Genomic DNA, 26,574 nt, shown 5'->3' with positions numbered 1-26,574 from the left:
GCATAGGATAGAGTATTATGTTATTTATTTAAAAAGAATCAATGGAAGCTGGATAGTTTTAATAAATCTAGGTGGAAACTCAAAAAGTTATGGTGGCTCCCTCGATATTAACACCTGACTTACAAGGGTATTCACAGATCCTTCACCAACTCTTTCTTCACTGACTACAAAATACAGTTCCAAACTCTTTAGCTTTTCACACAAGATTTTTAATAACCTGTCTCTATTCTAGGAAAAATGCCCTATTATATTGCATAATCCAGCAACAATGATGTATTTACAGTTTTGTAAACACACTTCTGTTTCTTACCTGGTGCATTTGCACATTTTATCTATTCTGACTGGACTATCTGCTACTGTTAAATTTCACTACAGTCTATCCCAAGGTAATTCTACCACAGTATTTTTTCTGGCCATGCTGCACGGCTTGCAAGATCTTAGTTCCCCAACTAGTGATTGAACCCCTACAGTGGAAGCACGGAGTCCTAACCACTGGACTGCCAGGGAACTCCCTCTACTGAAGTCTTATAGAAATACTGTATTTTACACACACACACAAACACACACATAATCTAAATATACATACATACATACATATATATATTTGTGTATATATCAATAGTTATAAACTCAGGAATATCTTAAGTTGCAAAGTTTCGGAAGGTCACTTACTTTTTCTACTGCAAATGTATTTGGATCCTGGAAATTCCGTATTGTTGAATGAGGTCCAGACAAAGTGATACTTTTCCTTTGAGATTCACTGAAACACATTTTAAAAGCCTGTCTTTTAACTAGTATGAATAACCAATTCAATGATAATTACATGTAAAGACTAATCTTAAGATCATGGTGGAAAAGATATTTTCTCTATTTGTGGTAGGAACAAAGGGCAGTTGAGTTGAAAAGCATTAATAGACTTGAATTAAGAAATGAATTTGAGGCTTAGCTTTATTACTTATTAGCTATATGGTCTGTAGAAAGGTACCCTCTGACCCACTCTATAATGGGATAAAACCAACTGCATTATTGGGTTTATGAAAGAATTCAATAAAATATATGTAAAGACTTTATAAAAAGGTCAAGGTTCTTATAAATGTTAGATACTATTATAGTAGTTCTATTGTTTTAGGTGGTTAAGTGAGAAACCTTGCCATAAAGGAGGATGAGGTCAGACTTGAATGAGAGACAATCAACAGTAAAAATTCCAACAAAAATACCCATGGCACGGCAGTTGAGAAAACAGAAACAACATTTTAAACTATTATCTCTCTTTTATGAAATATCCTTCAAACAAAGACACATGGGCTAAATAGGACAGAAAGAAACTTTTCTCAGAGAATGTCCCTGAGAAGAGTTTTTAACCATCGATTTAGAACTTTAAATATGTGTTTGTAGACCTTAAAACATGCAGATATTATTTATATTTGTTTAAAAGAATGCTTATTTCAAAAAATCTGAGTTAACATCAATTTTAAGATATACTTTTCTATATACCACTATAGAAAAAAAATATTTCTAATGAAACAGTGAATAGGTCAGTGATTATAAAACACAACCTGTTTTCAGGGAGGATAGACTGTGGGGAAAAAAAAGTGTTTTGAAATGGATATAATAGTAAATAGTCTCAAGTACTTAATGCAATCTTGTTACCTTATTCACAATGTAAATATCCTGGTGTAATTTTTTTTTTTGGAAGGTTATTGGAAACTTGTCCTTTTAAAAGGCATTTACCTTTTGCGTCTACCAGGAGACATTAAACTGGCATGAGTTTTCCTTTCCTGAGGACCAGGAATGATATTTAAAGCCTCTCCAGCTGTATTTCAAGAGAACAAAGCAGTAAGTCAAGGAAACTGAATAGTTTTCTATACTTGCATTAATGAAATAAATAGCACTACAAAGTGATTATTATTTTATATTAAATTCAGTTAGTATACACTGAGTGCCTGCTCTGTGCAAGGCACGGTAGAAGATATTAAGATATATAAAACATAGTCTCTGTGACTTAAGGTTTTATGATAAAATACAAAGTACAGTATACAGAATAGTCTCAACAAAAAATATCATGGCAGAACAGAATAATTATAAGAAGTATAAACTAAGTGTACTGGGTAAGTGTTTTTACCCAGAGGTGTTAAAGAGGATGGAGAAAAGATGGAAATAAGGGAGAACATAGTGGATGTCAATACATTTTACCTGTGCAGAAAAGAGATTGGTCTAAGAACTGAGAGGTGGCACCTCAGTTCTAACCCCAACTCTGTTATTAACTAGACTTTTGCCCCTTAGTATCATGTGTTTATAATAATTTCAAGTATATAAGAAGCAAGAAGTATCAGATGATCTCTAAGTTTATCCCTAGCTCTAAGATTCAGCCAGGAATATGCAGGATTTTCAACAGGTAGAGATGGAAAAACATTCCTCATTCCAGCAGGACAGACTACCATGAACAAAGATAAGAAGGTGGTGAAATATAATGCACATTCCTTTTAAAATCAAATAACAGGGTCTTTTCTATTAATGAAGAGAATTGAGAACTAGAATTGAGAATTGAGAAGGTTGGACTTCAGTTAGAACAGACATAAGAAGAATCCTAGATTAAAATGTCTCATAGATTTAATAATATGTATATTTAATGGCAGATTTACCTAATGTCTATTCTACTTCTAGCCTCTTATCTACTTTTTGCTATAATTTTATACCATGAATATAAAGATATTAGCACATCATCTCATTTATACAGTTTGATTAAAAACAAAATTTAAGAGTGCAGAATGTAGACTTACGGGTCATAGTGTCTTGTGACTGTGAATGGTTGACCACTACAAAATTTGACCTCAAAGGAGTTGAAATCTGGCCAGTTGGCCGAATAACTTGTGTAGCTGTCAAAGGAGAATTAGTAAATTGCCCTGAAAGATACGGTAAAGTCAGCAACTCTGAACTGACAGGAGCTGCTTGAGATGCAAGCCTTCTCTGCCGTTTGATTTCTGCAATTCCACTTCTTGTTCGGGCTGAAACACATGAGCATTTAAAAAAATTAACTCAATGTCAGAGTATTTTGGGAATTTTAAGAAGTTTACATGATATGTGTTCTACTACATGTTTAACATGGTGGATCTACGGACTGAAAAACAGCCCTTAAAAATATCAACTAAGTTTACATGATAATTTCAAAAGCAACAAACTAAAATTGAGTACATTCAAACTTTAAAAATCCAAGAATACATTTCTTCTGTAATAATTCATACTGATAACATCTCCACAAATTAGGAAACAGACTTATGGAATGAGAATTAAAAGATGTGAATACATGAGAGTCAATGAGAAAAATAGGGAATATTTAAAATGCATATTTTTAAAATAAATGAAAATATTATTTCCTAATATGGTAACAGTACTTAGAAAAGCAGTAGTTTAAACAAAATATAAACTTAGCATACATGTATTGTTAACTAAAATGTTCATCTGACAGTAAGTTTGAGTTTAAAGTAATTCTGAACATTATTTATAGTTTAAAGTTGAATACCAACCTCTCTGATTGGCAGCAAAGCCTGGGGAACTTTGCATGCTCCTAATAAACAAAAGTAGTTTGACATTAAAAAACTTCTATTGCCGAATACATTCTGATTTAGTTACAGTCAGACTTTAAGTAAATTATGAGTTAAAAGGCAAGAAATCTCTCTCAGACAAAAAAGATAAGCACATTTTCTAGGTAACCAAATCTTATTTGCTTTAGGAGAAAAACAGTGGCATATAAACATACACACATACATAATTTTAATAACCAAGTTTCTATCCAGTGTAATAAGCATTAGAGAGCCTTGACATCCCACTAAGAGTACAATTTGACTTGAATTTAGGAACTCAATATACTTAAGAAAGCTATATATAATATTTTACAATTATCAATTATCTTTTATAACTATAGAGATGCCTTCCCAGAGAAATTCTGATTTTACATATAACTCCATACATAAATACTTCAGAATCCAAGTTGATTTCAAAGGAGATCCTGCTTTCATCAAATTTATGACTATGACATTACTTCATGGAAGCTCTAAAGAAGGAACAAAGCAAACAGATAAGAAAATTCACAATACAAGCTGATTCTCCTTTTATTATGAACTGAAGTTACCCATGTATCGATATTTTGTAAACAGTAAGACACTGTGCCATTGTCCTCAAAAATCTGTCAAATAAATCTCTACCAACAAGAGCCACGAAACTTACCAAATCGAATAAGCACTTTTTTTTTTTTTTGCCACACCCCATGGCATGAGGGACCTTAGTTACCCGACCAGGGATGGGACCGCCGTCCCCTGCATTGGAAGGCAAAGTCTTAACTACTGGACCACCGGGGAAGTCCTGAATAAGCAGTTTTTTTTTTTTTTTGCGGTACGCAGGCCTCTCACTGCTGTGGCCTCTCCCATTGCGGAGCACAGGCTCAGCGGCTATGGCTCACCAGCCTAGCCGCTCTGCGGCATGTGGGATCTTCCCGGACCGGGGCACGAACCCGTGTCCCCTGCATGAACCAATCTTGGAGAACACCTGGCTAAGAACCTTCTTTTTTTATGTAATACCTTGTCAATAAAATATTGCAGTAACTTATAAATAATCATAGGTGTTAATTAAACTGTGAATGTCTTTGAGGATGTTTGCAAGGGGAGGAAAGATGAGGGTCAGGAAAGGGGAATAAGAGTAAGACTACTGGGCCTTCCCTGGAGGCACAGTGGTTAGGAATCTGCCTGCCAATGCAGGGGACACAGGTTAGACCCTTGGTCCGGGAAGATCCCACATGCCATGGAGCAACTAAGCCCGTGCGCCACAAGCCCTAGAGGCCACACACTTCAACTACTGAGCTGGCATGCTGCAACTACAGAAGCCCATGCTCCTAGAGCCGGTGCTCCGCAACAAGAGAAGCCACCTCTGAATGGACCTAGAGTCTGTCATACAGAGTGAAGTAAGTCAGAAAGAGAAAAACAAATACCATACCCTAACACATATATATGGGATATAAAAATAAAAACAAAAAGAAGGTTCTGAAGAACCTAGAGGCAGGACAGGAATAAAGACACAGACGTAGAGAATGGACTTGAGGACACAGGGAGGGGAAGGGTAAACTAGGACGAAGTGAGAGAGTGGCATGGACACGTATACACTACCAAATGTAAAACAGATAGCTAGTGGGAAGCAGCCGCATAGCACAGGGAGATCAGGTCGGTGCTTTGTGACCACCTAGAGGGGTGGGATAGGGAGGCTGGGAGGGAGGCGCAAGAGGGAGGAGATATGGGGATATATGTATAGCTGATTCACTTGTTATAAAGCAGAAACTAACACCCCATTGTAAAGCAATTATACTCCAATAAAGATGTTAAAAAAAAAAAAAGAGAAGCCACCTCAGTGAGAAGCCCACGCACCGCAACAAAGAGTAGCCCCTGCTCACCGCAACTAGAGAAAGCCTGCGCGCAGCAACAAAGACCCAACACAGCCAAAAAAAAAAAAAGTAAGACTACCAAATAAGATGTGGTACAGAGTTACACAGACAGCATTTGGAGCCATTCTAGCAGTTTAAACTGAGGAAAGAAACAAGGCCTCTCCTTAAGTGGGGTATTCACTTGTAGCTGTCAGAGAAGGGTAAGAAACTATGGTTTTCATACTAGACTCTAGTTAAATAAGATACATTCTAAAATTGATACCTATTCTAAGGATGGTGAAACTGGCATTCCAAGGCCCTGACATATGTAGAAGGCAGATTAGTCCCATGTGATAATTCTAAAAGCAGAAGATTCAGAAGTATTACTATTCAAGTTTGTTTCTTTATAAGGGAAGAACAAAGGAGGCATGGATTCCACATATCAATTTTCTGCATGTGTAATGAAGACACAACTGTATAAGGGAAGTCACATGGGGCCCACGTTAGGAGATTTGCATTCACCAAGACTGGGACTAGATTTGTATTCAGCCAGAGATCTGCCTCTAAATTGTTATGGGAACCCGGGAGTGCCATTAATTTCCTCATTTTTAAACATTTTATTAAAATACACAACTTAATTTCAAATTATTTCAATCAAAGACAAAGAAATATCAATAACCTATAATTTCAAAATTAGATCAGTGTTATATAAATGCACAATGTAGGTCATAAGATTTATATGTGAAGTGATTCTTACACACGCTTGCATTCCAAAATCATTATGCACATTCTGATAAGCTTACTGTATAAGCTTTTTATTACCTGATCTGAGAAAGTGTATGGTCTAACTTCTTCCACAGAGATGACAAAATTGCTGGGACATCATTTGATGTTTCTAAATCATAAGAGGAAACATTTCATAATGAATACAGTTGGAGAAAATTCATCATTTAATTTGAACAGACACAGAAAATCAATAAGGAAAACTTATATCTCAGCTGTTGACGTTTTGTTGGGAACTGAGAAATAAGCCTATCTTGTAAAAGACCTGCAAAGCTACAACGAGGCTGCTTTCTTTGCTCAAGCCATTAAGAATCAGATACAATACAATGGAAGAGGAAACTTGTGAAAACTATGCAGGTTTTTTAGATCAATAATTTTATATTTTCTTTGAAATAAAAAAGACAAACTATTTAAAATCTTTCTTCTATTTATCATGTGACATTTGAAAGTAAATTAAAATAATCTGATTTATAAATTAAATTTATAAAATTATACAAACCCCCATGGAGTGTGGAAATTAGTTTTCTACATCCAATGTTTTCATGTACAAATCACCATGACTGCTCAGCAACTACTCTACTTAGAATTACAGGTAAAATTCCTCAGGACTAATTAGTCTTTTTCAGGATGTGTTCTAAAGCCACAATGACAGGAAATTCATAAGGTATTTAAATTCTTTACTATATACTTATAAAAGCTCAAACCAGAGAAAGCTACCCAACATAAAAGTGGGATATAAACCTTTGTATTGCAATAACATATTGTTTCTGAGGCCATTTACACATTAAACATTCCTGTAAGATAGTGAAAACAGTTTGGGAAAAGAAAATCTTCAGGCCCTGAACTTGAAGGCTTATTACTCTCTACAGTTTCTAGTTTTGTGATCTTGGAAGTTATCTGGCTTCTCTAATCCTCAATTTTCTGATACTTAAGAACAGGTCTAAACAATCGACAACTCTCACTGGATTATTTTAAGGACTGAGATAAAACCTATGAAAGCACACAGCACAATGCTGCAATAGACAGTACTCAATAAATGTTAAGCTTTTTTAAAAAAATGTTATCATTTACACTAATTCTTTACTGCTGAGTCTTTTCTTAACATGTTGTAAACTACAGAAATAACCAATATGAGAGAATAAATCTAACTTTCTCCTTAAGACACGAATTTAGGAAAGTGTTATTTTATACTTATCACTCAATAAAAATGAACTATTTAATTAGATATTTCACAGTAAATTTTATCTCATCATAGTTGACACAAGTTTTCTTATGGCTTTTAAGAAGTATTAATATCCTTTAAAAATTATTTCTAATTAAAAATATTAGATAAATGCTGTATAAAACTGACAAAAAAATCCCTGAACCTGAATTCTTACCTTTTGCTTTCATAGCTACATATTCATTCAAAATTGTTGTCAAATTTTTTCCAAATAAAGACTGAAAAGAAAAAGATCAAGCATTACCAAAACCAAATAATACTACCAATAATTTCCCACTACAAAATATTTCACCATAAAAATTAATAAAAGATCTGGATTACAGAGTAGATGATAAAGAAATGGTGAAGAGCAGGTCATCAAAGATGGAAACAGTCGCTTGTCAGGGGGTGAATCAAATCTTTTAAGGGTAAAGAACCTTGTCTGAATAAGATACTGTGACTGTTTCTTTAGCTAAGATAGTACAATGGCAGGAATGCAGTTTTCAGTTGGGAGGTAGGGATCCAGTCACACAAATGCAGACCCACTCCTAGTCTGCCCTTTCTATCCTGAATGCTATGTGAACCTGCCAAAGAACAAAGTAAAAAAATTGAGTGTAAGAGATATCATTCCCAAGGATCAGTACCTTGCTATTTTCACTTCTACCATCTCATAAAGTCATTCCCCACTGCCCCCATTCCTATCAGTAATTAAAGGGCAGGCTTTTATTACCTCAAGTTTGAGGTCATATAATAGAACAGGGAAAAGCCAAGGATTTTTAGAGCAGACAGTTCTGGTTTTAAGTTCAACATTTACTGAATGTGTGAAAAATCACCCAGATTTTCTAAGGCTTACTTTCATATATAAAAATGACTTCCTAATGACTTAAGACATATGACTTCTTAATTAATACAATCTTTTGTGGTGAAGATTGATGATAAATGTAACACAGCTAAGACAATGTCTAACACATAGGTGATTACTTCCCTTTCCCCTCCTGAACTTTCATAGCAGATCCCTATTTTATTCTTCTGTGTCATTAAAAAAATTTTTTAAAGGGCTTCCCTGGTGGCGCAGTGGTTGAGAGTCCGCCTGCCAATGCAGGGGACACAGGTTCGTGCCCTGGTATGGGAAGATCCCACATGCCGCGGTGCGGCTGGGTCCGTGAGCCATGGCCGCTGAGCCTGCGCGTCCGGAGCCTGTGCTCCGCAACGGGAGAGGCCACAACAGTGAGAGGCCCGCGTACCACTGAAGAAAAAAAAAAAAAAAAAAAAATTTTATAATAGAGTATAGTTGATTAACAATGTTGTGTTAGTTTCCCTCCTCCCCCCCTCCCCACCCTGGTAACCGTAAGTTCGTTCTCTAAGTCTGTTTCTGTATTATAAAAAAGTTCATTTATATCTTTTAAAAGATTCTGCATATAAGTGATATATTTGTCTTTCTCTGTCTGACTTCACTTAGTATGATAATCTCCAGGTCCATCCACGCTGCTGCAAATGGCATTATTTCATTTGCTTTAATGGCTAATATTCCATAGTATACATGTACCACATCTTCTTTATCCATTCATCTGCTGATGGACATTTAGGTTGCTTCCATGCCTTGCCTATTGTAAAAAGCGCTGAAATGAACATTGGGGTGCATGTATCCTTCCACGTTTTTCTCCATATACATATCCAGGAGTGGGATTGCTGGATCATATGGTAGCTCTGTTTTTAGTTTTTTAAGGAACCTCCATACTGTTCTCCATAGTGGCTGTACAAATTTACCTTCCCACCAACAGCGTAGAAGGGTTCCTTTTTCACACTCTCTCCAGCATTTGTTTGTAGACTTTCTGACGATGGCCATTCTGACTGGTGTGAAGTGATATCTCATTGTAGTTTTGATTTGCATTTCTCTAATAATCAGCAGTGTTGAGCATCTTTTCACGTGCCTCTTAGCAATCTGTATGTCTTCTTTGGAGAAATGTCTATTTAGGGCTTCTGCCCATTTTTTGATTGCATTGTTTGTTCTTTTGATATTGAGCTGCATGAGCTGTTTGTAAATTTTGGAGATTAATCCCTTGTTGGTTGCATCATTTGCAAATATTTTCTCCCATTCTGTGGATTGTCTTTTCATTTTCTTTATGGTTTTCTTTGCTGTGCAAAAGCTTTTGGGTTTAATTAGGTCCCATTTGTCTATTACTATTTTTACTTCCATAACTCTAGGAGATGGATACAAAATAACATTGTTGCAATTTGTATCAAAGAGTGCTCTGCCTATGTTTTCCTCTAGGAGTTTTATAGTATCCCGCCTTACATTTAGGTCTTTAATCCATTTTGAGTTTATTTTTTGGTATGGTATTAGAGAGTGTTCCAATTTCACTCTTTTACATGTAGCTGTCTAGTTTTCCCAGCACCACTTATTGAAGAGACTGTCTTTCCTCCATTGTATAATCTTGCCTCCTCTGTCATAAATTAATAGACCATAAGTGTGTGGGTTTATTTCTGGGCTTTCTATCCTGTTCCACATTTCTGTATTTGTGCCAGTACCATACTGTTTTTTTTTTTTTTTTTTTTTTACCATACTGTTTTGATGACTCTAGCTTTGTAATATAGTTTAAAGCCAGGGAGCCTGATTCCTCCAGCTCCGTTTTTCTTTCTCAAGATTGCTTTGGCTATTTGGGGTCTTTTGTGTCTCCATACAAATTAAAACATTTTTTTTCCAGTTCTGTGAAAAATGCCATTGGTAATTTGATACAGATTGAATTGAACCTGTAGATGGCCTTGGGTAGTATAGTCATTTTGACAATACTCATTCTTCCAATCCAAGAACATGGTATATCTTTCCATCTGTTCATGTCATCTTCGATTTATTTTCATCAGCATCTTATAGATTTTGGAGTACAGGTCTTTTGCCTCCTTAGGTAGGTTTATTCTTAGGTATTTTATTCTTTTTGATGCAATGGTAAATGGGATTGTTTCTTTAATTTCTCTTTCTCATCTTTTGTTGTTAGTGTACAGGAATGCAGGAGATTTCTATGTATTAATTTTGTATCCTGCAATTTTACTGAATTCATCGATGAGTTTAGTTTTCTGGTAGCATCTTTAGGATTTTCTACGTATAGTGTCATCATCTGCAAACAGTGAGTTTTATTTCTTCTTTTCCAATTTGGATTCCTTTTATTTCTTTTTCTTCTCTGACTGCTGTGGGTAGGGCTTCCAAAACTATGTTGAATAAAAGTGGCAAGAGTGGACATCCTTGTTTTTGTTCCTGATCTGAGAGGAAATGCTTTCAGCTTTTCATCGCTGAGTATGATGTTAGCTGTAGTTTTGTCAGATACTGCCTTTATTATGTTGAAGTAGGTTCCCTCTATTCCCACTTTCTGGAGAGTTTTTATCATAAATTGGTGTTGAATTTTGTTAAAAGCTGTTTCTGCATCTATTGAGATGATCACATGGTTTTTATTCTTTAATTTTTTGATGTGGTATATCACACTAATTGATTTGTGTATACTGAAAAATCCTTGCATCCCTGGGATAAATCTCACTTGATCATGGTGTGTGATCCCTTTTACTGTATTGTTGGATTTGGTTTGCTAGTATTTTGTTGAGAATTTTTGCATCAATGTTCATCAGTGATACTGGCCTGTAATTTTCTTTTTCTTGTGGTATCTTTGTCTGGTTTTGGTATCGGGGTGATAGTGGCCTCACAGAATGAGTTTGGGAATGTTCCTTCCTCTGCAATTTTTTGGAATAGTTTCAGGATAGGTAACTCTTCTCTAAATGTTTGACAGAATTCACCCGTGAAGCCATCTTGTCCTGGACTTTTGTTTGCTGGGAGTTTTTTAGTCAGTTTCAATTTCACTACTTGTGATTGGTCTGCTCATATTTTCTATTTCCTCCTAGTTTAGTCTTGGGAGAGTGTACCTTTCTAAGAATTCATCCCTTTCTTCTAGGTTGTCCATTTTAGTGACATAGAGTTGCTTGTGGTACAGTAGCTTCTGTATTATTTAAAGTCTGAGAAGTTAAGGGATACACCTAATACTAACTGGATCATTATACCTTGCTTTATTTTTAGTAGCTAAAAAAACAATTGCTGAATGAATGCTATATAATGAATTATGTCCACATAAATTCATGTGAGGTCACATCAAGAAGGTGGTTGTTTATAAGCCAGGAAGACAGCCTTCACCAGGATCGGAAACAGGGGCACTTGATCTTGGTCTTTCCAACCTCCAGAACCATGAGAAGTAAAAATGTGGGTGGTAGATTTGCTTGTAGTTACTAGGGTATTACTGCAGTTAGGCCCCCACAGCACACAGAGCTACACACACAGATATGCTAATCCACATATACAAAAAATCTGGGGCTTCCCTGGTGGTGCAGTGGTTGAGAGTCTGCCTGCCGATGCAGGGGACACGGGTTCGTGCCCTGGTCCGGGAAGATCCCACATGCCGCGGAGCGGCTAGGCCCGTGGGCCATGGCTGCTGAGCCTGCGCGTCGGGAGCCTGTGCTCTGCAATGGGAGAGGCCACAACAGTGAGAGGCCTGCGTACCGCAAAAAAAAAAAAAAAAAAAATCTGTATTTCTGTATATAACTGTACATATATTAAAATAAACTTCATAACTGATATCTCTGACTATATAATTTAATGCTACAGGTCTCATTCTTATGCTTATTTGTACTTTCTTTCTCACAGAGTGAGAAAACTGGCTCCCATTATCTATATTAATTTACTTGTTAAAGTTGCTAATTTAGAAGAATTCAGAAGAATTTAAGATTCATTCATGTTATTATATGAATCAATAGTGCTGCTTTTTACTGCTTACTAGTAGGAATGTACCAGTTTGTTTATTCATTCACTTGCTGAAAGACATCTTGGTTATTTTCAGTTTTTGACCACCACAGATAAACATCAGCATGTAAGTTTCTGTGTGAATATAAGTTTTTCAATTTACTTGGGTAAATATCTGGTTGTATGAATGCTGGGTCACGTGCGGCCCAGTTGTTTAACTTCATTAACAACTGCCAATCTGTTTTGCAAAGCGGCTGTATGATTTTGCATTGTCATCAGCAATGAATAAGAGTTTTTGTTGCTCTGCATCTTTGCCACCAAGAATCTGACAAACTTTAAAAATTGTTTTTTATAGTAGTCATTCTAATATGTATGTATCAGTATCTGATTGGGGTATTAATTTTCATTTTCCTAATGACTAATAATGTGGAGTATTTTTTTCACATGCTTATTGCCATTCCTGTATTTTCTTTGGGGAAGGGTCTTCAGATCTCTTGCCCACTAAAGAAAAAATTCAGTTAAAAAAAAAAAGTTTCCTATATATTCTGGGCACAATCCTTTTTTCAGAGCTGCAAATATTTTCTCCTAGCTTATGGCTTGTCATTCTTTTAATATTGTCTCTTATAGAGCAAAAATTAAAAATTTTTATAACGTTGAATTTATCAAGTTTTCATTTTTCAGTCAGCGCTTTTGGCTTCATGTCTAAAAATTCATTACCAAAACCAAGATTGCACAGTTTCTCCTATGTCTTATTCTGAAACTCCTATAGTTCTATGTTCTACATTTTGATCTATTATCCACTGTTGGTTAATTTTTGTATGAGGTATGTGTAAAGGTTTTTCTTTTTCTTTTTTTTTAAAAAAATCTGGATGTCTAATTGTTCTATCACCACTTATTGTTAAGATTATCCTTTCTCTAGTGAATTGCCTTTGTGCTTTTGTCAAAAAAAATCACATTTGGACTCTCTATTTTGTTCCACTGATCTTATACCTAACTATCTCCTAATGCCACTCAATCCTGATTACTATTGCTGGTTAGTAAGTCTTAAGGTCGACTAATGTGAGTCCTTGAACATATCCTTTTTAAGAACTGTTTGGGTTATTCTTCCACAACACTACTTAAGTGGTACTTGTGCTCCTACTCCAAGAGGACAGCACTGCGCATCAGCAAGCTGGCAGCAGTAGTGGCTAGGCCTCAGACCCCCAGTTTGAAGGATGGCCCTGCCCACCACCACACCCACAGCAGCTGCGGCCCAACCACAACAGGAAGGTGCACACAGCCCACACAGTGGATACCCCTGGAGCACCTGGCTCTGGTGACAGGGGGATTCTACCACTGAGCTCACCAGACACCTTCTACATAAAGCCACTCTTTCAAGACCAGGATAATACACAGAAACAAATACAGAGAGCTAGGCAAAATGAAGAGACAAAAGAATACCTTACAAACAAAATAAGATAAAACCCCAGAAAAAGAACTAAACAAAACAGAGATTAGCAATTTACCAGCTAAAGAGTTTAAAGTAATAGTCCTAAAGATGCTCACTGAACTTGGGAGAAGAATTGATGAACTCAGGTGAGAACTTCAACAAAGAGAAAATACAAAAAAGAACCAATGAGAACTGAAGAATACAATAACCGAAGTGAAAATAACTACAGACAATCAACAGGTTAGAGAATGCAAAAGAATGGATCAGCAATCTGGAAGACAAGGTAGCAGAAATAACTCAATTAAAACAGAAAAGATTGCAAAAAAATGAGGATAGTTTAAGGGATCTCTGGGACAACGTCATGCACACTAACTTTCCCATAATAGGGATTCCAGAAGGAGAAGAGTGAGAGAGAAAAGAATAGAAAACCTATCTGAAGAAATAATGGCTGAAAACTTCCCTAACTTGTCAAAGGAAAAGACATCCAAATACAGAAAGCATAGAGTCCCATACAAAATGAACCGAAAGAGACCCTCACCAAGACACATTATAATTTAAATGTCAAAAGTTAAAGAGAAACAGAGAATCTTAAAAGCAGCAAGTGAAAAACAACTAGTTACATACAAGAGAACCCCTATAAGATGATCAGAGGATTTTTCAGCAGAAACTTCAAATGCCAGAAGCGACTGGCACAACATGTTGAAAGTGCTGTAAAAAATAACCGAACAACCAAGAATACTCTACCTGGCAAGATTATAATTCAGAAGTGAAGGATACAGTTTCCCAGATGAACAAAGCCAAAGGAGTTCATCACCACTAAACCGACCCTATAAATAATGTTTAAAGGGACTTCTTTAAATGGAAAAGAAGAGGCCAAAACTAGAAATAAGAAAATTATGAAAGAAAAATATCTCACTGGTAGAGTCAAATACATAGTAAAGGTAGTGGATCACCCACTATAAAGCTAGTGTGAAGGTTATATACGGTCTACAAGAGACTTGGTTGTTCAAATCTAAAGACACACAAAGAGTAAAAATGAAGAGATGGAAAAATATTCCATGCAAATGGAAATGAAAAGAAAGCTGGGGTAGCAATACTTGTATCAGATAAAACAGACTTTAAAACAAAAACAAAGAAAGGCATTTCATAATGATAAAGTGATCAATGATCTTTTAAGTGGGTGCTACTTTAACAAAAATCAGCTATTGTCAATAAACCAATTCAACACAAGCAAATCTGATACTGGACTGCAAGTTAATGTTAAGAATGTGATTACGGGCTTCCCTGGTAGTGCAGTGGTTGAGAGTCCGCCTGCCGATGCAGGGGACACGGGTTCATGCCCCAGTCTAGGAAGATCCCACATGCTGTGGAGCGGCTAGGCCTGTGACCCATGGCCGCTGAGCCTGCGCGTCCAGAGCCTGTGCTCCACAATGGGAGAGGCCACAACAGTGAGAGGCCCGTGTACCGCACAAAAAAAAAAAAAAAAAAAAAAAAAAGAATGTGACTAGGACTTCTTTGGATTTGTGAACAATGTTTTTGGTAGCTTTACAAATATAATAATTATAAAGTATTTGGCAGACAGGATAAATTAACTCTGGATTACAACTTATGATATTATGAATTTTAAAAAGTCTAGGGTTTCCCTGGTGGCGCAGTGGTTGAGAGTCTGCCTGCCAATGCGGGGGACGTGGGTTCGTGCCCCGGTCCAGGGGGATCCCACGTGCTGCGGAGCGGCTGGGCCCGTGGGCCATGGCCGCTGGGCCTGCGCGTCCGGAGCCTGTGCTCCGCAACGGAAGAGGCCACAGTGGAGAGAGGCACGCGTACCGCAAAAAAAAAAAAAAAAAAAAAAAAAAGTCTAATAAAATGTTTATTGAGTATTTTTCTCTGAATACCCTCATTCTTTAAAATTATTGTCATTAAATAAATGAAGAGCCCAACAGTATCAAATCATTTGCAGTGAAGATCCAAAATCCCTGAAACTGTTGGGATCATATGTGTTATTTAATTTTTAAAAGCAGTTTAATGTTCACAAGAAAATTGAGAGGAAGGTACAGAGATTCTCCATAAACTCCTGCTCCCACAAATGCAATGCCCCACCTATTATCAGCATCACTCCCAAATGTGTATTAAATTTCAGTTTTTTTCAGATTTTGAGATAATGCCTATTATACCTGGACATAAACTGTGTATTATGTAATAACTCCTGTGGGGTTGGGGCAGCATCCCACAATCTAAAATTTAACATTTCTACAACTAAATTGATAAATAGTTAGAGAGTGGGATTTTTAAAACTATAAATATCAGTTCAAATTAGGTCCTGCTGTCAAAAGAGTTGTGGATCTGGATCACTCTTGTAAAATGTTATCATCAATTTGCTGATGCTGAGTGTGCACCTGGTAGATATTCAGTAAATTAGGAATCACTTCCTAATTCGTATCATAGTGAAAGCTGATTACAGTAAGTCCCTTATATATGAATGAGTCCCATTCCAAAAGCGCATTCGTTAAGTCCAACAAAGTTAGCCTAGGTACCCAACTAACACAATCAGCTATATGGTACTGTATTGTAATAGGTCTATAATAGTTTTCACACAAATAATACATAAAAAACAAACACAAAAAATAAAGAAAACATTTTTAATCTTATAGTACAGTACCTTGAAAAGTACAGTAGTACAGTACAATAGCTGGCACACAGGGGCTAGCATTGAGTCAAAAGGCAAGAAGAGTTACTGACTGGAGGAGGGAGAGGAGATGGGAGATGGTTGAGCTGAAGGATCATCAGCAATAGGAGACAGAGGGCAAACTACAATTTCACTCACACCTGACGTTGATGGCACAGGTTCTGGTCCTTGCTGGATTTAATTCCATCTATCCTCTTGAAAAAACGATCCAGTGATGTCTGGGTAGTAGCATTTCGCATCTTTGAAAGTTTGCAATTTGAAGGTTCCTATGTAGGGGACTTACTCTATTTCCCCTAGGCAGACACAGGGCTTTCTGTGTCACATTGTTAGCCATCCCCCTTAAATGAATGGATTAGATGTAGTTTCTGTTTATTCTTGAAAAAACTATGTGAACAATAGGATGTAAATGGTAACTTGCAGATTAGACATAGTCAATAAATGGCCATTTCAAAACAGAAACAAACAAAAAACTTGTTGGGATTTTGACTGTAATGAATGTATAGATCAAAATTTGGAGAATGAACATTTAACAATATTGAGTTGCTCATTCCATGAACACAGTGTATCTTTCTTTCTATTCAAGTTTTTTGATTTCTTTCATGTAGATTTTAGCATACAGATTTTACACATATTTTGTTACATATATTACCTAAGTATTTTATTTTTGTTTGTTTATTGGGTGCTACTATAAATGGTATATATTTTTTAATTCCACTTCCAATGGTTCATTGTAGGTATAAAGAAATATGATGGACTTTCGTACACTTTGTATCCTGTAACCTTGCTAAACTCCAGCAGTTTTGTACGTTTTTTTAGGTTTCCTCCATAGATAATCATGTTGTCTGTGACAGCTGAAATGAATCTAAAGACCCATGTTTAAAATAAAATGACAGGGCTTCCCTGGTGGCGCAGCAGTTGAGAGTCTGCCTGCCGACGCATGGGACACGGGTTCGTGCCCTGGTCCGGGAAGATCCCACATGCCGTGGAGCGGCTGGGCCCGTGAGCCATGGCCGCTAAGCCTGTGCGTCCAGAGCCTGTGCTCCGCAACGGGAGAGGCCACAACGGTGAGAGGCCCGTGTACCGCAAAATAAAATAAAGTAAAATAAAATGACAAAATACCATTTCAAATAATGTAGTTCTAGCATATACCCATTAAATACCAAACAATGCTCTACTGGTCTAGTGATATTTTAAAAAGAGGTGACGACAAGATATCAAAATATGTTTCATATTTGTCTGAAGTAAGCAACTATAGGAAAAGCAAATATAGGAAAGATTGGACTGCTATATAATGCCATAGACCAGGTGGCTTGTTTCTCATTGTTCTGCAGGCTGGGAAATCCAAGATCAAGTTGGCAGATGATTTGGTTCCTGGTGAGGACCTATTTCCTGGCTTGTAGACATCCCCCTTCTTGATGTGTGTGCACATGGAAATTTCTCTGTCTTGCACTTTTTAAATCCCATCATGAGGGTCCCAACTTCATATCCTAATCTAAGCCTATTTACTTTCCAAACGCCTTACCTCTAAATACCATCACACTGAGGGGTGGGGTTTCAATATACGAATTTTGGAGGGATACAAATATTTAGTCCATAACAGGCAGTAAACAAGTAAGCCCCAAAACAAGCAGTAGTGAAACTAATTAGAAATGAAGGTGTCATTTTGAAACTGACTCTCAAAGTTGGAATTCACTTCCCAGCTTAGACATAAATGTATGAAAAAAAGAGCTGGCCTTCTTTAGGTCTTTCCACCGATGCATGAATACAAACTATCAAATTTCTGCCCATTTTGATTTTGCTAATGGACTGATTTTTAAGACCATGTTTATAGTGTCTTATGTGGGTCAATGGTGAAATATTTCCTTAAAGAACAAATCACTCACCAGTAAGCAGGCTGGGATAAAACCTTCATCTGTACAGTGTTCTGCATATTCTTTTAAATTTGAACTTTCCAAAATAAAAGCCTGGCAGGTAGAAGTAAGGTTCTCTTGTTGTAAGTAACCTAAAGGAAAAATAAAATGTAACTCAGTAATTTCAGTAAATGCTGAACTTTCAATTAAAAGTGCTGTTGAAAATACTACAGCAGTTTCATATCATAAATGTAACTTCAGGTGAACATGATGGGATTCTACAGCCTTGCCTGAAACACCAGTTTGTGCTGCAGTACAAGGCAGAATTCATAAAACAGCTGTTCGAAAAGAAAAACTCTAGCTAATATGCTATAAAGCCATAGTAAACAAAACAGTATGGTACTGGCATAAAAACAGACAAATAGATCAGCAGAACAGAATTGAGAGCCTAGAAAAAATCCACAGCATAAATGGTCAACTAAATTTGACAAGGAAGCCAAGAATACTCAATGGAGAAAAAAACCATCTGTTCAACAAATGGTGCTAGAAAAATTGGATATTCACACATAAAAGAGTGAAACTAGACCCTTATCTTACACCACTCACAAAAATTAACTTGAAATGGATTAAAGACTTAAACATAAGACCTGAAAGCAAGAAACTCCTAGAAGAAAACAGGAAAAAAGCCCTTTGACATGGGTCTTGGCAGTGATTTTCTGGATTTGACACCTAATGCGCAAGTTACAAAATAAAAAATAAACAAGTTGGAATATATCAAATTAGAAAGCTTCTGCACAGCAAAAGAAACCCATCAACAAAATGAAAAAACAACCTATGGAATGGGAAAAATATTTCCACATATCTATCTGATAAGGGGTTAATAACCCACATAAATAAAGAACTCATAAAATTCAAGAACAAGAAACCAAGTTATCCAATTAACCCTTGTGTACTGTTGGTGAGATTGAAAACTGATACAGCCACTACGGAAAACAGTATGGAGGATCCTCAAAAAATTAAAAATAGAACTACCATATGATCCAGCAATTCCACTTCTGGGAATATATCCAAAGGAAAGAAAAAAACACTATCTTGAAAAGATATCTGTGCCCCCTGTGTTCATAGCAGCATTATTTACAATAGACAAGGCATGGAAACAACCTAAGTGTCCACTGATGAATGTATGGATAAATAAGTTGTGGTGTATATATACACACAATGGAGTATTATTCAGCCATTAATAAAAAAAAATGAAACCTTGGCATTTGGGACAACATGGATGGAACTTGAGAGTATTATGGTAAGTGAAATAACTTAGGCCAAAACAGACAAATGCTATATGATCTCACTCATATGTGGAATCTTAAAAACAAAAACAAAAAACCCCCAACTGAACTCACAGAAAAAGAGACCAGATTTGTGGTTACCAGAGGCAGGGGATGGAAGGAGGGGCAATCAGAAAACAGCGGTCAGAAGATACAAATTTCCAGTTACAAGATAAATACAGTTGACCCTTGAACAATGCTGGGGCTAAGGGCATCGACCCTCCACACAGTCGAAAAATCCATGTATAACTATAGTTGGCCCTCCAAATCCGAGGTCCACATACGCAGATTCAACCAACTATGGATTGTGTAGTAGAGTGTGTTCATTGAAAAAAAAATCCACATGTAAGTGGACCCGCACAGTTCAAATCTGTGTTGTTTAAGGGTCAACTGTAAATACTAGGTACTGTAAGTACACTGCAATATAGTAAGTGATTATACTTAACACTGCTGTACGATATATATGAAAATTGTTAGGAGATTGAATCGATCCTAAGAGTTCTCATCACAAGGAAAAAAAAATTTGTTTTTTTGCTTTCTCTTTTTATTGTAATTATGGGAGATGATAGAGGCGAACTGAACTTACTGCAGCAATCATTTCACAATATATATGTCAAACCATTATGCTGTACATCTTAAACTTATACAGTGATGCATATCAATTACATCTCAATAAAACTGGAAAAAACCAAAACTCCCAGAAACTCTAGCTAACCCAGAAAAATAAGGTGTTTGATAAAGTGCAATTACTGCACAGTAATGCTTACAGGAGAAACAATAAAGTAACAATAAATAAGAGAACCAATAAGTGATAAATGTTCTACTCCATAACCTCCAAATTAACTAGGTGAGTAGATGGTATAAATTAACTTATTGGATTATGAAAAAAATTACATTCTCTCAACATTGCAATTTACCTGTATATTTCACTTATTTGCCTAATGGTGTAAAAAAAAATTGAAGAGAAGACCTACTTCGTATGAAATGTAAGAAAGGCACTCCTTTGCTTTTTAATTTCTGCCCTTTGGGAATCAAAGCATTAACTATTTCAACCAGAACTTTAATATTCACACCTAACTGACATTTATGAAACAATATCATGTACCAGTGCTTTGTACTTTCATATATATGAACACTGTCTTGACTAGCATCCTATCCTTCTTTTTTTATTTCTTAGCATCACTGGGGTTCAACTAACCAACTCTATAAGCAGTAATACAGCAGAAAAAGAACACTAGATAGGATATCAGGAGACCAGGTTCTTACTCTATTGTGTTAAAATAAGCATTGTGGCTTTGGGGAAGAAAAGCACTTAAATTCTTCCAGAGTAAGATACTTCATCTATAAGGCATCACACCTGCCTTGACTTGTGAATCAAATCTGGTTAAGTTATTTCCTTGTGTAAAGCTGAAGGGCTCACATCATTTCCTACAGCTCTCAGGTTAAACTTCTAAATCCTGAGCAGCTTCAGCAGGAATGGAAGAGTAAGGACCTCCAAAAGTCCTCTCTTCTATAAAAGCAATGAGAACACCGGCACAAATTATTAAACTTTTACAGAACTCTGAAAATAATCATTGTCTTGCAAAAAAATCTGTGAGCATTTATTAAGAAAAATGGCTGAATGTCAGTAAGGACAATCAACACTGTGGCATTTTAACTTCCTCTATTCTCATGCTCATCTCTCCAACTGAGTGGTATACTTGAAAATCAACAGCCTGCAAATGCAGTGAAAACCAGCAGCCCAGTAGAAAATGGACAGATCAGATGAAGCTGGACTCTTTCCCAAGTCCCATTCCCAGAAACTGTCATTATTTGATTTGTGTGACAACTTCATGTAAAACCTCACTTGCATGGCTTGTCTTTGAATTGAATCAAAGTTCACCCTGTGTAAACCTTCTCCTTGGAGGTGTTTTTGTTAAATCAATCAGCAGAAACTGGTTAACACTACAGCTGCCTATGACAGAGATAATGGTTGGGACAAACACAAGCTAAACAAACAAACAAACTCAAAAAGAAAAGCTGGGGAATGAGAAGTCTGTAGGGGGATTTTAAAAGCTCTGACATACTCCTGGGACACTAGAAGGCCATGTGCAAATGTAGGGTAGCATGTGTATTCAGAAAAGATCTGACAACCCTAAGCACTCACCTCTGGCTGACCATAAGCCTCTGACAAGCAGGAAGTGAAGGCTAAGGCAAAGCTGTCAAATGCTTAGCTGAATGTTGAAGCATACCCCAATGTACACACAGCCCCCTAGCAAACAGTGGGAGATTTACTGACTCCAAGCATTTAAGGAAATCATTGTCCAATCATAGAATATAAACTCAAAGTATATAGACCTTACATAATTAGTTCAGGAGACTAATCGTTAAAAAAAAAAAAAAACTGCTAAACAACAACAAGGAGCAATAACAAACATGAAGGAGGGAGGTGAATCAGATTACAAGAGTTGTCACATTCTACCACTATACCAATTGAAAACTTTTAAAGTTCTCAATTTTCAATAAAGAAATTATGAGACATGCAGAAAAACAAGAAAGTATGGCTAATAAACAAGGGGGAAAATGTACGGTCAGTAGAAACTGTCACTAAGGAAGCCAAGGCACTAGACTTAAAACTTTCAGCTTTTTAAAATAAGGTCAGAGAACTAAAGAAAACTATGCCTAAATATCTAAACAAAATTATGAGAACATCTATGAAAAAGAAATAAAAGAGAAAGAAATTAAAAGAAAAAAAACCATGTAGAAATTCTGGAGTTGAAAACAAAAAACATAATAACTGAAGTACAAAATTTGCCAATAAATAGCAGATTTGAGGAGAAAGATCAAAGAATCAGTGCACTTGAACATAGATCAAATGAGATTATCTAGTATGAGGAACACAAACAAAAAAAGAATGACGAAAGTGAACAGTCTCAGAGACCTGTGAAACTTTTTCAAATGTACCAACATAAGCATATGCTCTGGGGGTCCCAGAAGGAACTGAGAGACAGAAAAGGGTAGAAAGAATATTTGAAGAAATATTGGGCTGAGAACACCCCAAATTTTAGGAAACTATAATCAATCTACTTATTCAGGAAACTCAAAAAACTACAAGTAAGATAAACTCAAAGAGATCCATAGCTAGACATATCGTAAATTGTCAAAAGAGAGAATCTTGAAAGTGGAAAGAGAAATGGCTTATAACATACAAGGGATCCTCTATAAGATTAACAGCTGAGTTCTCATTAGAAACCATGAAGGCCAGAGGCAGTGAGATGACATATTAAAAGTGCTGACAGGAAAAAGTCAACCAAGAATTCTATTATCTAGCATGACTTCTTCAAAATTAAGAAACTAAGATAGTCCCAGATTAAAAAACACTGAAATAATCTGCTGCTAACAGACCTGCCCTATATGAAATATTAAAGGGAGTCCTTCAGACTAAAATGAAAGTCAAATCCACACTAAAATATTAACGAAAAATGGTAAAGGTAACTACACAGGCAAGAATAAAATAGTATAAATGATATTTGTTTGTAATCCTTTTTCTCCTCTCTGCTTTAAAAGACAACTGCAGGGACTTCCCTGGTGCTCCAGTGGTTAAGACTCTGTGCTTCCAATGCAGGGGGTGTGGGTTCCATCCCTGGTTGGGGAACTAAGATCCCACACGCTATGTGGCCAAATAAAAATTAATTAATTAAAAAGGGGGAAAATGTTCAAAAAAAAGACACAAATTAGTTGAAAATAAAAGGATGGAAAAAGATACACCATCCAGACAGTAACCTAATGACAGCTGGAGAGGCTACACCAGTATTAGACAAAGTGGACATTAAGACAAGTGAACATCATATTCAATGATGAAAGACTCAAAGCTTTCCCCACAAGATCAAGGACAAGACAAAGATGTCTGCTCTTGCCACTTCTATGCAACACTGTACTGAAAGTTCTAGCCTGGTCAAGACATCATCTAATCTGAAAATAGAGATATTTGACTCTTTCCTTTCCAATCTGGATGCTTGTTATTTCAATTTCTCTCCTAATTGCCCAGTCTTTAATAAATGAAAAAAGACTGAAATCATACTGAGTATGGAATTAAATGAGAAATCAGAAACAACGGGAAATTCACAAATATGTGGAAATCAAACACTCTCCTAAATAATCAAAGGGTCAGAGAATATATAAATAAGTAGAAAATATTTTAAGATAAATGCAAACAAAAATACAATATACCAAAACTTATGGGATGCAGCTAAAGCATTGCTTATTTGTATACTTATAGCTATAAATACCTGTATTAAAAAGATGAAAGACCTCAAATCCATAACCTGTCCTTGCACTTTAAGAAACTAGAAATAGAGCAAACTAAACCCAAAGGAAGCAGAGGGAAGGAAATAATGGATATTAGAGGGGAAAAAAAAAAAAAGGAATAGAGAGTTAAAAAATTGAGAAAAATCAATGAAACCAAAAGTCAGTTGTTTCCAGAAGACATGATGTCACATATAGAAAATTTTAAATGACTTCAGCAAGGCTGTGGGATACAAGATGCATATACAGAAATCAACTGTATATCTATACACTTGCAATGAACAATCCAAAAATGAAATTAAGAAAACAATTCTATTTAAAATAACATTAAAAAGAATACTTAGAAATAAGTTTAACAAAATAAGAGTACACTAAAACTAGAAAACATTAAAAGATGTTAAATAAGACTAAATAAATGGGAAGATATCTTGGGTTCATGGACCCAAAGAATATCAATACTCCCAAAGTTGACCTACACACACAACACAATCCCTATCAAAACCCCACCTGCCTTTTTTGCAGAAATAAATAAACTGATCCTAAAATTTGTAAGGAAATACAAGGGACACAGAGTAGCAAAACAATCTCGAAAACAAAACAACTGGAGGACTCACATTTACCTATTTCAAAACATATTACAAAGCTATAGTAATCAAGATAACTGTGTACTGGCATAAGGATAGACATGTAGATCAGTTGAACAGAATTAACAGTCTAAGCTTTTATGGTCAATTGAGTTTTTAGAAAAGTACCACATCACTTCAATGGGGGAAAGAATAGTCTTTTCACAGCTGGTGCTGGGACAACTGGATAGCCACCTGCAAAAAACCGAAGTTGGACCCTTTCTTCATGCTAAATACAAAAAGTAACTCAAAATGAATCAAAGACCTAAATATAAGAACTAAAATTATAACTTTTAGAAAAAAATCACAGGTGTAAATTTTTTTGACCTTAGATTAGACAATGGTTTCTTACATATGGCATCTAAAGAATAAGCAACAAAAGAAAAAAATAAACTGAACTTTATCAAAATTAAAAACTTTTGTACTTCCAAAGATACAAACAAGAAAGTGAAAAGACAACCAACAAAATGGAAGAAAATATTTGCAAATCATATATCTGATAAGGGACCAGAATACAGAATATATTAAAAAAAACTCTTGCAAGACAATAATAACAAGACAAATAACCCAATTAAAAAATGCACAAAAGATCTGAACAGACCTTTCTCCAAAGAAGATACACAAACTGCTAATAAGCACATGAAAAGAGGCTCAACTTCGTTGGTCATTAGGAAAATGTAAAAGCAAAAGCACAATGAGATATACTAATTCATACCCATTAGGATACCTAGAATTAAAAGACAGTAGTTAGTATTGGCAAAAAAGTGGAGAAATTGGAAACCTCATATATTGCTGGTGGGAACATAAAATGGTACAGCCACTTTTGAAAACCATATGTTAAGTTCTCAAAAATAGTAAACATAGAATTACCATACAACCAAGCTAATCCACTCCTAGGAATATATCTAAGAGAACTGAAATCATATGCCCAAACAAAACTTGTACACAAATGTTCACAGCAGCATTTTTAATAATAGCCCCAAAGTGGAAACAAGCTACTGTTCACCAATGGACAAACAAAATGTGGTATATCTATACAACAGAATATTATTCAGCCCTAAGAAGGAATTATCTATACTTGTTGAAACACTGATGAATCTTGAAAACACTGGTAAATTCAAGAAGTCAGACATAAAAGGCCACATACTGTATAATCATATTTACATGAAATGTCCAGAACAGGCAAATCTATAGACAGAAAGTAGATTACTATTTGCCAGAAGATGGGAAAAGGGAGAAATTGGGAGTGACTGTTAATGAGTATGGGGTTTCTTTCCGGGGTGATAAAATGTTCTGGAATTAAGATAATGGTGATGGTAGTACAACATGTACTAAAAACTACTGAAATTTACACTTTGTGGTATGTGAATTATATCTCAATGAGAAACAATCCTATATTCTTAATATGTCATATGAGGCTCTACTTGTTTTATATCCTAATTTCCTCTTTAGCCTTATGTCTTATCATTCCGTCTTTCCTAGCCAAACTGGTCTTTCAATTCCACGAATACATGAATGCTTTTTTTAAAAATTGAAATATAGTTGATTTACAATATTGTGTTAATTTCTGCTGTACAGCAAAGTGATTCAGTTATACATAAATAAATAAATACACACACACACACACACACACACACACATTTAAAACATTCTTTTCCATTATGGTTATCACAGGATATTGAATACAGTTCCCTGTGCTGTATGGTAGCACCTTGTTGTTTATACAACAATCTCTCAATCCATCCTCTCCTCCCCCCTGCAACCACATGTCTGTTCTCTATGTCTGAGAGTATTTCTGTTCTGTAAATAGGTTCATTTGTGTCATATTTTAGATTCCACATATAAGTGATATCATATGGTATTTGTCTTTCTCTTTTTGACTTACTTTACTTAGTATGATAATCTCCAAGTCCATCCATGCTGCTGCAAACGGCATTATTTCATTCTTTCTTATGGCTGAGTAGTATTCCATTGTATACACGTACCACATCTTTATCCAGTCATCTGTTGATGGACACTTAGGTTGTTTCCATGTCTTGGCTATTGTGAATAGTGCTGCTATGAACATACGGGTATATGTATCTTTTTGAATTATCGTTTTGTCTGTTTATATGCCCTGGAGTGGGAGACTGCTGGATCATATGGCAACTTTAATTTTAGTTGAGGAACCTCCATACTGTTTTCCATAGTGGCTGCACCAACTTATATTCTCACC

General features: G+C 35.9%; 1 protein-coding gene across 1 annotated transcript in view; it reads right to left on the bottom strand.

Annotated features, from left to right (window-relative positions):
• NPAT (nuclear protein, coactivator of histone transcription) overlaps positions 1-26,574 on the bottom strand; it is a 51,673-nt gene that overhangs the window by 18,110 nt on the left and 6,989 nt on the right. The window contains exons 2-8 of the mRNA XM_065882349.1: positions 18,161-18,279; positions 7,570-7,630; positions 6,230-6,302; positions 3,525-3,565; positions 2,781-3,005; positions 1,732-1,813; positions 673-760 (exon numbers count right to left, since the gene is read on the bottom strand). Coding sequence (XP_065738421.1) covers positions 673-760; positions 1,732-1,813; positions 2,781-3,005; positions 3,525-3,565; positions 6,230-6,302; positions 7,570-7,630; positions 18,161-18,279 — 689 coding nt within the window. The remainder of the gene's footprint in view (positions 1-672; positions 761-1,731; positions 1,814-2,780; positions 3,006-3,524; positions 3,566-6,229; positions 6,303-7,569; positions 7,631-18,160; positions 18,280-26,574) is intronic.

The sequence above is a fragment of the Phocoena phocoena genome, chromosome 8, assembly GCF_963924675.1.
Source record: "Phocoena phocoena chromosome 8, mPhoPho1.1, whole genome shotgun sequence".
NCBI classification, from domain to species: Eukaryota; Metazoa; Chordata; class Mammalia; order Artiodactyla; family Phocoenidae; genus Phocoena; species Phocoena phocoena.
The sequence above is the reverse complement of the archived record's forward strand: the minus strand, read 5'-3'. Positions and strand labels throughout refer to the sequence as shown.